Here is a 12,847-nt window from a genome sequence, read left to right as displayed (position 1 = left end):
ATACATTAAGTAAGTTTATGTACGTCTGCAAAATTCTGAGATTTTCACGGAGATTACATTAAACCTATCTACTGCTTCTGGGAGAACGGACTCTGTATAGTGTGAGGTCTTCCAATCCGTGAACACGCTGTCTCTCCCCTTACTCAGATCTTCTTTGCTCTCTTTGTCCACACCGTAAATGGCATTGTGGTTTTTAAAAAAGACTTATTTATTTATTTGATAGGCAGAGTTATGGGGGGGTGGATATCTTCCATCTGCTGATTCACTCCCCAAATGGCCACAACAGCTGGAGCTGGCTGATCTGAAGCCAGGAGCCAGCAGCTTCTTCCAGGTCTCCCACATGGGTGCAGGGGCCCAAGGACTTGGGCCATCTTTTGCCACTTTCTCAGGCCATTAGCAGGGAGCTGGATTGGAAATGGAGCAGCTGGGACTCGAAATGGTGCCCACATGGGACGCCAGTGCTGCAGGCGGAGGTTTAACCTACTATGCCACAGCGCTGGCTTCCCCCTCCTACCCACCTCCCGCCCACCCCACTCTGTTCTTGAGAGGTTTCTGTGAACAAGTGCTAGATTTTGTCAAATGCTTTCTCTGTGTTACCAGATATAACCACATATTTTCTTTTTTAAGCTGTTAATATGATCAATTCTATAGAATGATTCTAAAATATTGAACCAGGGATGGGCCGCTGGCATAACAGTGATGTTATAGGATGTGGAATGCCCACATCCTATACTGCAGGGTCCAATATGAGTCCCAACACTGTTTCCTTCTGCAGCTTCCTGCTAATGTGTACCCCGGAGGCAGCAGACTATGGGTCAAGCTGTTGGGTCTCTGCCCCTCAACAGAAGACCTGGATTGAGTTCCCAGTTCCTACTGTGGCCTGGTTCAGATTTGAGTACTGTGGGCCTTTGGGGAAGGAACCAGTGGGTGAGAATCTGTGAGTGTGTGTGTGTGTGTGTGTCTCTCTCTCAACTTCTTATTCACTATGCCTTTCAAATAAATAAAATAAACTTATTTGAAAGGCAGAGTTAGAGAGAGAGAGAGAGAGAAAGAGAGAGAAAGAGAGACCTTCCATCCTCTGGTTCACTCCCCAAATGGCTACAATGGCAGAGCTGTGATGGTCCAAAGTCAGGAGCCAGGAGCTTCTTCTGAGTTTCTCATGTGGGTGCAGGGGCCCAAGCACTTGAACCATCTTCCACTGCTTTCCCAGGCACATCAGCAGGGAGCTGGATCTAAATGGAGCAGCTGGAACTTGAACCAGTGCCTATGTGGGATGTCGGCACTGCAGATGGCAGCCTTACTCGCTACATCACAATGCCAGCCCCTCAAATTAAATTTTAAAAAATAAAAAGAGGGGGCTGGTGCTGTGCCGTAGCAGGTAGAGCTGCTGCCTGCAGTGCCGGCATCCCATATGGGTGCTGGTTTGAGTCCCAGCTGCTCCACTTCTGATCTGGCTCTCTGCTGAGGCCTGGGAAAGTGGTGGAGGATGGCCCAAGACCTTGGGCCCCTGCACCCACATGGGAGATCCGGAAGAAGCTCCTGGCTCCTGGCTTCAGGTCGCTGCAGCTCTGGCCAATTGGGGAGTGAACCAGCAGATGGAGGACCTCTCTCTCTCTCTCTCTCTCTGCCTCTCCTCTCTCTGTGTAACTCTGCCTTTCAAATAAATAAATCTTTAAAAAAATTAAAAAAGAAACCCCATATTTATAAGATATTTTTAAAAATTGGAACCAGCCTTACTTATCTAGTATAAATACCACTTGTATAATTGTGCCATATAATTCCTTGTATACATTGCTAGATTTGTTAGATTTTTGTAAGACATGAAGGATATTTTTCTATAGTTCTCTTTTTCTGGGTTATCTTTGCCTGGTTTTTGTATCAGAGAAATACTATGCTTGTAAATTCAGCTGGGCAGTGTTCCGTCTTCTTTTATCTTCTGGAAGAGGTTGTGTGATTATTAATTCTTTAAATGTTTTGGTAGAATTCTGCAATGAAACCACCTGGGCCCGGAGATGCCTTTTCCAGGACATTGAAATTCACAAATTCAGTTGTTCTGCAGTTATAGGATTATTCAGGTCTACGGCCACACCACCCTGAACACGCCCGATCTCGTCTGATCTTGGAAGCTAAGCAGGGTGGGGCCTGGTTAGCACTTGGATGGGAGGATTATTCAGATTGTTTAACTCATCTTAGTGGAGCTTTAGTGGTTTGTGGTTTTCTAGAATTTTGTCCATTTTTCCCTGGTTATCAGATGCATTGGTCTGGAGCAGTCTGTGGTGGTCCCTGACCCCTTCAACGGCCACAGTGTCCGTGGTGATGGCACAATCTTCCTTGATATTGCTGATCTGTGTCTTCGCGTCTTTTATCTAAGTTTTGCTGGAGGCTTATTAATTTTTATCAATTTTTACAAGAATTGGTTTCACTCATTTTTCTGTTTCTCTGTTTTCAATTTCATTGATTTCTGTTCTTATTATTTGCTTCCTTCTGCTCGATCCAGATGTTTTTGCTCCTCTTCTTCTAATTTCTTGACATAGGAAGATCTTTCTTTTCTAAGGTAATATTTAGTGCTATAAATTTCTCTCTGAGCACTGCTTTAGCTGCAACTACACATTTTGATGTGTTACTACTTAATTTAGTAAAAGGTGAGGTTTATATGATCTGAAGAGAAACCAGACTATGTTATTCTTAATAACAATTATTTTTGAAATGCAGAGAGATTTCCCACCCACTGGTCCACTCCCCAAATGCCTATAACGGCTGGGGCTGGGTCAGGTTGAAGCCAGGAACTCAGTCCAAGTTTCCCACATGGGTGGCAGGGACCCAGAGACTTGGGCCGTCACCTCCTGCTTCCCAGGGTGAATGTCAGCAGGAACACAACCAGGAGCACAGCCAGGACTCACACCCGGGCCTTTGGTAAAGACACAGGTGTGCCAAGCAGCGTTTTAACTGCTACATCACACGCCTGCCCTGTTGTTACCTCATTCTTTTTTTTTTTTTTTTTTTTTTTTTTTTTTTTTGACAGGCAGAGTGGACAGTGAGAGAGAGAGACAGAGAGAAAGGTCTTCCTTTGCCGTTGGTTCACCCTCCAATGGCCGCCGCTGCAGCCGGCGCACCGCGCTGATCCTGGCAGGAGCCAGGAGCCAGGTGCTTCTCCTGGTCTCCCATGGGGTGCAGGGCCCAAGCACTTGGGCCATCCTCTACTGCACTCCCTGGCCATAGCAGAGAGCTGGCCTGGAAGAGGGGCAACCGGGACAGAATCCGGCGCCCCAACCGGGACTAGAACCCGGTGTGCCGGCGCCGCAAGGTGGAGGATTAGCCTATTGAGCCACGGCGCCAGCTCTCCGTTACCTCATTCTTACATCATATAGTTGATATGTTTGTTTTCTTTTGTTCTCTTATTTCACTCTTCTTGCCTTCTTGGAGGCAACTTGAACATTTTTAAGAATTAGAAATTTTTGTATATCACCTTGTACCGTTTTTGCAGTAGCTGCATAAATATGCATGCATAATTCGTCACAGTCTGGGGCTGACATTATGGAGTAGTGGGCAAAGCCGTAGCCTGTGACGTCGGCATCCCATATGGGCACTGGTTCGAGTTCTGGCGGCTCCACTTCTGATCCAATTTCCTGCTAATGGCTAGATAAAAGTAGCAGAAGATGGCCCAAGTACTTGGGCCCCTGCCACCCAAGTAGGAGTCCTGGGTGAAGTTCCTGGCTTCGGGACGGCTCATATCTGGCTGTTGCGGCCAGTTGGGGAGTGAACCAGTGGATGGAAGATACCTTTCTCTCTCTGTAACTCTTTCAAAGAAATAAATAAATCTTAAAAAAAAAAAAAACAACTGTCACAGTCTGTAAGTGCGGATGCTTCACCACCTTGATGTGTGGAACACTTACCTCGAGTTTCATCCCCTTCCCCCCTCAGAACGTCTAGTACCACATCACGCAGCGTTAAGACTTCTGTTTCAACATCAAGCAGGATTCGAGAAACCCGTGACAAGAGTAGCCTTACTTTTACCCTTTCCTTCGTTTGTTAACTCTCTGAAGTTGCAAACTTTCTTCCGTTTGCAGAATTCTTTAGCCGTTCTTCAAGACAGATCTCCTTGTGCCAAGTTCTGTTCCTCCTCCGTGACCGGAGAATGCCTTTATTTCCACTTTATTTCCACTTCTTTCCCGCAGGATCCTCAACACGTGACTGGCTCGCGAGCGACAGCTTTCTGTCTCTAGCACTGCAGGGATGTACCACTTCTTTCTGGCTGATGAGAAATCTGCTGTCCTTGAGTCAGGGTGCCTGTCCCTAATGCGCCGTTTTCCTCTGGCTGCTGTCAAAACTTTTTTCTTATTTTTCAGAAGTTAAATTGTGATGTGGTCTTGACACGGATTTCTTTGGGTTCATCCTGTTTGAGGTTCATTCATTTTCTTAAATCTGTAAGTTTATGTCTTGTCAAATTGAGGGACTTTCAGCTATTATTTCTTCAAACCAAGGTAACGTTTAAGAACGTTTTAAGTTTGAGAAGCATTGCTCAGGAATTGGGTTTAGGTGTCCAAGAATCTGTCAAACTGTGTAAAAATGTTCTGGGTGTTCATTTTTCTTAGGAATGGGTGCACAGCTTTCACTGGGTTCTCAAGACTCCTCAGCACTCACCAGCAACTTCATGGAAGCTTTGGTTTGTGGACTTACTGGTTGTTCTTGGTCTTCTTGGCTGTAGCCAGTAAAATAAAACAAGCTCATTCGTATTTTTTCTTTCCTTGTACCGCATCTGTTGAATTCTTGCGTCCCAAATATTTCTCCAACAGTTTTATGAAATATAATCACTGTGGTGAATATTTTCAGTGTGCCTAATATGCGCCAGACAAATGTCTTTAAAAAATTTCCCCTTAGTGAGAAGGAAAAGAGGTAAAATTAATGTCACCTTTGACTTAAGAAAGAGTCTGAGTAACTAAGAACGCTAGCGTGAACCTGGCCGCTTTTCCACGTGACTCTCCCTTATAAAATCCGTTCCCTTCCCCTCTGAGCTGGACGCCCCAGCAGCCAAACTGCCTCTCTGCATGCGTAACTCCATACACCAAACACGGGCTCATGCAGCGCCCTCGTCACTGCTGCGCTGGGCTGACAGTCGCTGCCTGGACCCGCACCACGGCCCCGCAGGCTTGTCCGGCACAGCTGCTCAGCTGGCTCCTCTGCTAGGCACAGTTCACCTCCTTTGTCACTCGCCTTCCTGAACTAACGTCTGCTGCTCTTTCCAAGCTCACTTTGGAAGGCACTGCCTCTGGGAAGGCTTCATTCTCTCTCCTCCAAGCACTGAACTGAGTATCCCCCCACCGTCATCCAGGCCTGCAGTATCGCGTTGTGTGCTGGTGGCCTAATGGCTCCTGCCCTCAGACCGTGAGAACTTTGGAGGCTGGGACTGGGTCTTCGTTGTTTCTGTGCCTCCAGGACGTCCACGGGTACAGTGAGACGCAGGACGTCCCGTCCACAGGTACAGTGAGACGCAGGACGCCCACGGGTACAGTGAGACGCAGGACGCCCACGGGTACAGTGAGACGCAGGATGTCCCGTCCACAGGTACAGTGAGACGCAGGACGCCCATGGGTACAGTGAGACGCAGGACGTCCACGGGTACAGTGAGACACAGGACGCCCACGGGTACAGTGAGACGCAGGATGTCCCATCCACAGGTACAGTGAGACGCAGGACGCCCACGGGTACAGTGAGACGCAGGACGCCCATGGGTACAGTGAGACGCAGGACGCCCACGGGTACAGTGAGACGCAGGACGCCCACGGGTACAGTGAGACGCAGGATGTCCCGTCCACAGGTACAGTGAGACGCAGGACGCCCACGGGTACAGTGAGACGCAGGACGCCCACGGGTACAGTGAGACGCAGGACGTCCACGGGTACAGTGAGACGCAGGACGCCCACGGGTACAGTGAGACGCAGGACGCCCACGGGTACAGTGAGACGCAGGACGTCCACGGGTACAGTGAGACACAGGACGCCCCGTCCACAGGTACAGTGAGACGCAGGACGCCCACGGGTACAGTGAGACACAGGACGCCCCGTCCACAGGTACAGTGAGACGCAGGACGCCCACGGGTACAGTGAGACACAGGACACCCACGGGTACAGTGAGACGCAGGACGCCCACGGGTACAGTGAGACACAGGACGCTCACGGGTACAGTGAGACGCAGGACGTCCACAGGTACAGTGAGACGCAGGACGCCCACGGGTACAGTGAGACGCAGGATGTCCCGTCCACAGGTACAGTGAGATGCAGGATGCCCACGGGTACAGTGAGACGCAGGACGTCCCGTCCACAGGTACAGTGAGACGCAGGACACCCACGGGTACAGTGAGACACAGGACGCTCACGGGTACAGTGAGACGCAGGACGTCCACGGGTACAGTGAGACGCAGGACGCCCACGGGTACAGTGAGACGCAGGATGTCCCGTCCACAGGTACAGTGAGATGCAGGACGCCCACGGGTACAGTGAGACGCAGGACGTCCCGTCCACAGGTACAGTGAGACGCAGGACACCCACGGGTACAGTGAGACGCAGGACGCCCACGGGTACAGTGAGACGCAGGACGTCCCGTCCACGGATACAGTGAGACGCAGGACATCCTGTCCACGGGTACAGTGAGACACAGGACGTCCCGTCCACAGGTACAGTGAGACACAGGACGTCCACGGGTACAGTGAGACGCAGGACGTCCCGTCCACAGGTACAGTGAGACACAGGACACCCACGGGTACAGTGAGACGCAGGACGCCCACGGGTACAGTGAGACGCAGGACGCCCACGGGTACAGTGAGACGCAGGACGCCCACGGGTACAGTGAGACGCAGGACGTCCACGGGTACAGTGAGACTCAGGACACCCACGGGTACAGTGAGACGCAGGACGTCCACGGATACAGTGAGATGCAGGATACCCACGGGTACAGTGAGACGCAGGACGCCCACGGGTACAGTGAGACACAGGACGCCCACGGGTACAGTGAGACGCAGGACGTCCACGGATACAGTGAGACTCAGGACACCCACGGGTACAGTGAGACACAGGACGCCCACGGGTACAGTGAGACGCAGGACGCCCTCGGGTACAGTGAGGCACGTGGAGTGCTGCCTCCGCTCAGAGGTCAGTACCGATTTCCTCACCGATGTCTTTAGTGTGCTGAGCTCCTTCACGTGTAGGTGTGGACAGCAGGTGTTCAGGCCTCCCGCCGCAGGTTTACACCTTCCCCAGGTCCTCACAAGCACCTGTCTGTAATCCACTTTAGACTTTTTCTGAGAATGAATGTAAAGGGTCTTGGCATCGTCTGGGTAGAGCGCCTCCCTCCCCAGCTGTGGAAAACATAAACAGGGACCTTGCCACTGTCCTGTGCCTCACTGCTGGAGCTACGCCTGCGCTTACACTCTCAGTCCTGTCTTTCCCGACAGGGGGGTGGGGGCTGTGTCTTATTCAACATGGATCTCCAGGGACCAGCAGGAGGCAGTCCATCCAGGAGGGCAGAATGAACGTGATATGAGGTCATCACAACTCTACCATCGTTCACAGGTGCCACATCTGCGTCTCCTCCCCAACTTGACTTCCTGTTCATCTTTCATTCTAAGCCAGCGTGGACTCCTTTTTGGAAAGAGAGGATTGGGTTGTTACGCCGCTTCTCAGGAGAGGACTGTGTTGTTTAAACGCCTGTTTTCCTTCCTCCCAGGTACTACCTTGGCCGTCAGATGTTTATTGTCATTTCTGATCCAGACATGATCAAGCAGGTTCTGGTGGAGAACTTCAGCAACTTCACAAACCGAATGGTATGCCGATCTCTTCTGCCTGTCCATGCACGGGATCGCCCCATGGCGAGGGGAGTGCACTGCAGGTCTAGTCCCTACCGGGTTTTCAAAAGAGATGTATAAAATGAGCAGCACTTGCATTTAAGAAATGCTTCAAGAAAGCTAAACTCAGGAGAAGTTGAGTCTAAAAGAAAGAAATGCTAAAACCAGGAGAATTTCCTAAAACTGTCTTCAGAGCTAACGGAATCCAGAGCAGAAGTCCTGGGACTGAGGAAGACCGAGCAAGGTCAACACATACCAATGCGCATCAATGGGAAAGCAAAATTTTGACTCTCTTGTGCGCGCATGTTTCCCATAGAGTCTGAAACAGCAGAGCCTGGAAGGGAAGACGAGCAGCTTGCGGAGGGAAAGTCGTCCCAAGACGGGAGGAAGCACCCGTAGGGGGCCTTGGCTGTTTGTTCAAGTCCCTGACCGATGAAACCAGGCACATGCACCATCGCTGTAGGGGATTGTAGGTCCTACATCTTTTTTTCTTTGAAGAGAAATCTCTGAGCCTGGGAGAGTGACAGAAAATGGCAGATAAGGGTTGTCCATATTTTCCAAAAATGGGGAGATGGGAATCCCAGCAGAAAAGACCAAAAATCTTTTTGTTGTTTCTTGGAAAAAATCTAAAGTGAATAGACAAACAGCTGCTGTGAGAATTCAGAGTCACTGCCAACCGTTTTGCAGGGAAGGGGAAGCAAGCCTCCCTTCCATTCTCATAGAGACGGCGGGTAACGGGTAACGGAGTCATTCCTCAGGCTCTTGCCACACAGGGAGGCACTGCCCAGGTGCTGAGTGCAGAGACAGAAAATGTAGCCTTGCCCCGTTTGCTCACAGACCAGTGAGGGAGGCAGACGAGCAGACAGACCAGCACAACTCAGTATGGCAGCTGCTCCCGCAGACGGGGGCGACACCCGGGAATGAGCAGGAACCTCTGTACCAGTTGAGCCATCCAGAAGGTTTTCTCTAGAGAGACAAGGACCGAGCCTGGCCACGGGCCTGGTGCTAGGAAGAGTGGGGACTCATGCTCCATTTCCCAAGACCAGAGCGTCCTACTGCCACCACTGTGGCCTCAGGTGGCGTTCTGGGTGTTTCTGGGTGTCCAGGCTTAATCGGGCGCCTGGCTGCTCACCCACAGTTTTCATCTTCCAGCCCCAGGTGTGTGAAACACAGGGCTCCAGGTACCACAGGGTCGCTAGAAGCAGGTGCCCCTCTGTTCTGCCACCTCCGTCACCTCAAGGGAACTGCGAAAGTTCAGCTGCTTCCCCCACCCGGGGTCAGGATCCCTTCGTTCAAAGTCCCCGAAGGCCTCTGTGTCGCTCCCCCTCTTCGTGGAGGAACGACACAGGACCCTGCGCTGTTCTTTCGTCTGCTCGGCCCTCCCCGGGTTTGCTGCTGGTTCTTCCCGGGTTGGCTACCGTCCCTTCCACCTCCGTGGAAGGGCGGTTCCCCCTGCCACTTTCCCCACTTCCGCGGGGGAGCGGCACACCACCGGCCGGCTCTCTCGGGGGCTGCACAGGTGTTCCTTCAGATAGATGTTCCTCTTAGATGTTCCTGGTGCATGTTGTCTCTCTCCTCCTTTATAGTCCTCTTCCACCAATCCCAACTCTGCTACCCACACGCCGAGTACGCTGCTCTCCTCCAATCAGGAGCAGGTCCTGCTGTTTATTGGTTGAACTGGAGGCAGCTGTGTAGAAGCTGTTTCCTCCTCTCCCAGCGCCATATTGTGGGAGAGCAGATGCATAGAATAAGTCTTAATTTCAGTAACAGTCTAGTCTGAGTTGCTCCCCACACTCTGTCTCACGGAGAACTTGCAGACCAGGTCTGACAGTTCTATGCATATTGTCTCTCATCAGGCCCACTCAGGGGTACTGATTAAAGCCAGGAGTCGAGGGGTGCCAGCCCCCACGCTGCACCTGAGCAGGCAGCACAGGCACCCAAGAGCCTGCCAGAGCTCCAGTCCACCTGGCTGCTGAGCTGAGATGGGACAAGCAGCCGTGTGTCTCTGTGGCTTCAGGTGACACCCGGAGAGCTGTTCTGGGAGGGGTTGCCAGGGGCAGGCAGACCCAGCGCACACATTCGAGCAGAGGGCGCCAAGCCATCTGTACACCGCCGTCATTTCTTCCACCACCACCCCCTCCCCGCCTGAGATCTCTAGGTCTGGGGTCCCAAACTCCAGAGTATGATTCCAGTTTCATCTTCCACTCAGAATTAAACCTCCAGGATAAAGCTCAGGTTCCCGTCATTCAGATCCATTGCACACGCCCCAACTTAATACCCCCTGCTCCCCAACAGACTGTCCCCTCAGCTGGCCTGGCCTCTCACTCACTCTCCAACCTGGCCCTGAACCCTGGCCTGTGCGGATGCCCCTCCTAGAACCAGAGAACACTGAGCCCCCATTTATTAGCCCTGGGAGCTTGGGCAAGCTGTGTAACTTCTTCCAGCCTGCTGTTCCTCCTTTGGAAAATGAGGCTATTACCTTACGGGCTGTTGTGCGGCTAAAGAGGGTCACATCTCACAAACACATAATAAGCAGCCCGTCTCCAACATATCCTTCAAACGAAAGCTCCACCAGCTTGGCATCCCCCCACAAGAGGAGCCATCACCCGAGCTTGCACAGTGCGCGTTCACTCCTCGCCCAGGTCATTCACACACGGACAAGAGCCATCCGCAGGTGGGAGCTGTGGGAGACCCCAGCGCTTGCCACTTCCATCTGGCAGTGTACCCTCTCATCTTCAGCTTTGTTTACGGTCTTTAAGCCAATTCCATATTCATGATGAAACAACCCGCAGTGACTCGGGTTTTTAAAAACAGTCGTTAGAGTGGGATTTTCTCACAGGTTTTTGAAAGTCAAATTAAATCGGTTCTGTGGTTCCCTCTTATCCATCTGCTTGTTGATCTGCTCCAGGAACTCTGGGAGATTAGTGAGGCGTGATTTCTCCTTACCCCCACCAGCCGCCTTCCCTCTAACAAGCCCTGTTTACTTAAGTGCTGGGAGTCGGCTGTATTATACATTCATTCAGCAAACATTCAACGCTGACGCCATCAAGCTCCTACCAAACGGTCCCCTGTGAGACGGAAGCACCTCGGCATATCGGCTCGATGCATTAAGTGAGAAGGAACTTAAAGAACGCCTGCTCTCCTTTTCCAAGAGCCTGAGCCTGTCCCCGCTCATGAAGCCAGGCTTGGGCATACGAGGGTTGTGTGGTCAGGACAGCCTGCCAGGATGGGTGAAGCCAGGCCTAGCCTGGAAGTTTGGGGAGAGCTGTGCACACCCATGAGAGATCAACAGCATGATCTGACTGGACGTGGGGTGGGGCCCCACCCAACTCCCTGATGTCTGCCAGCCCTGGGCGAGTCTCTGAGCCCCCAAATCGCTGGAAGAAATGCTCTTGTCCAGCTCCAGAACACGGCGCTTAATGGGCTGTGCGTCGGCTGGACCCAGGGTGCCAGGCCTTCCGTCCACTTTCCCAACCCCAGTGTTTTACCGCTTGTATTTTCAAATGTTCTGGTTAACACGTAACACCTGTGCATGCCTGGGGCGCAGTGCTTCCTCACGTTTTGTCTGGAGCCCACTCACGCAGGCAGCTGCAGCCCTGCAGTCTGCACAGTGGCCGCTGCGGCCACTTCCTCAGGGACTCCGCGGGCCTCTATCAGTGCCGTCCGCGCTTCCTGCAGCTGCTCCGCGGTGCTGGGAGCACCGCTCCCCGCTCACCCAACCCGTCTGCAGAGCACTTATGGAAGCGCAGCTGTCCCAGACCTGGCACTTTTCCTTCCTCAGATATTTTTAATGAGCTCCTTTCCTATCAGGCGCTCGAAGGACGCCTGTGGACAGCTCCTTCTCATGTTATCTGTGGACATGGGAGCCGGCCCACATGACCCAGCAGAAATGGTCACAGCCAGAGCGGCAGCTTCTGCTTCCTGGCTCCCATCAGGGCCGGAGGTGAGGGGCCTGCGGGAAGGTGATAAAGCTAGGCTGGTCTTTGGTCCATGGAAGGCTGGTCTGCTCGCATGGGGACTTAGGGCTTGTGTTGAATCACTAAACCTGCCACTTGAGGTCCAACGTGGCAGCAGGAAGAGTGAGTTGGGCTGCAGCGTGCGGCTTCCCCGGTGCACTGCCGGGCTGCAGGTGGAAGGTGGTGCGGTTGAATGTGCGTGCATGCACAGTCTTCAGGTCCTCCCAGCGGTCGCCTCCCCAGGCACAGGCCAAGCCACAGCCCTGACTCACAGCCATCACATCTAAAGCCATGTCATGCATGTGGTCAGTGGTTTCATCTAGAATCATAGTAAGCCAGTGGCCAGGCTGCTTCATCCATTCAGCACATGGCTGTCAGAACTGTGGGATGAGTCACTGTGAAACCACAACCCCCCTGGCCTTGGCAAAGGTGACTGAAGCCGGGAGGCCAATCAGCCACTGGACGCCTTATCAGCCCCTACATCTGTGGCAGCGCCCGATTCCAGAGAGGCATAGGAAGGCACCGGCTTGGTACCGGGCTCGTCGGCAAGGAGGACTCAATGCAGAGTCCAGGTAGACGGGCGCTCCAGGCGCTGGAGTGGCAGGCACTGCCTACTGGCATCCGCTCAGAGAAGGGGCCTTGGCAGGTCTGTCATAAAGTCATCTCCCTGCCCCTTTCACTTGTCCCTACAGCTGGACCCGGCGCTTTTCCACTGACAGATTTTGAAACTTTGTTCATCTGGAGTTCCTGGGTCTCCTTCTCTTAAATAAAACATCAGCTAGTTGAAAACATCTTGGCTTGTAAACACAAGCAGTAAGATTTCACTTGTGAGATGGCTGTCACGCTTGGCTGGAGACCGCATCGCTTCAGACGAGCCGCGGGAACTCCTGTAGCTGCGTGGTGCTCACATTCTAGTCCCGGGTCTGGCGAGGCAGTTCCTCCTGCAAGCACAGACAGGCTGCAGAGCAAGGCCCCCGACGCAGGCGCAGCCTCATTGGCCTGATCCCTCTCTGCTTTGAGGGGCCGTCTTTTCTGTGACACGTCACTCTGCATA

General features: G+C 52.5%; 1 protein-coding gene across 3 annotated transcripts in view; it reads left to right on the top strand.

Moving 5' to 3' along the window:
- Positions 1-12,847, top strand: part of TBXAS1 (thromboxane A synthase 1) — a 196,494-nt gene that overhangs the window by 96,571 nt on the left and 87,076 nt on the right. For all 3 annotated transcript variants that reach the window (XM_070071414.1, XM_070071415.1, XM_051835662.2), the window contains exon 4: positions 7,720-7,816. In XM_070071414.1, coding sequence (XP_069927515.1) covers positions 7,720-7,816 — 97 coding nt within the window. The remainder of the gene's footprint in view (positions 1-7,719; positions 7,817-12,847) is intronic.

This window comes from Oryctolagus cuniculus, chromosome 3, assembly GCF_964237555.1.
Source record: "Oryctolagus cuniculus chromosome 3, mOryCun1.1, whole genome shotgun sequence".
Lineage (NCBI taxonomy): Eukaryota > Metazoa > Chordata > Mammalia > Lagomorpha > Leporidae > Oryctolagus > Oryctolagus cuniculus.
This window is presented reverse-complemented; position numbering and strand designations above follow the sequence as displayed.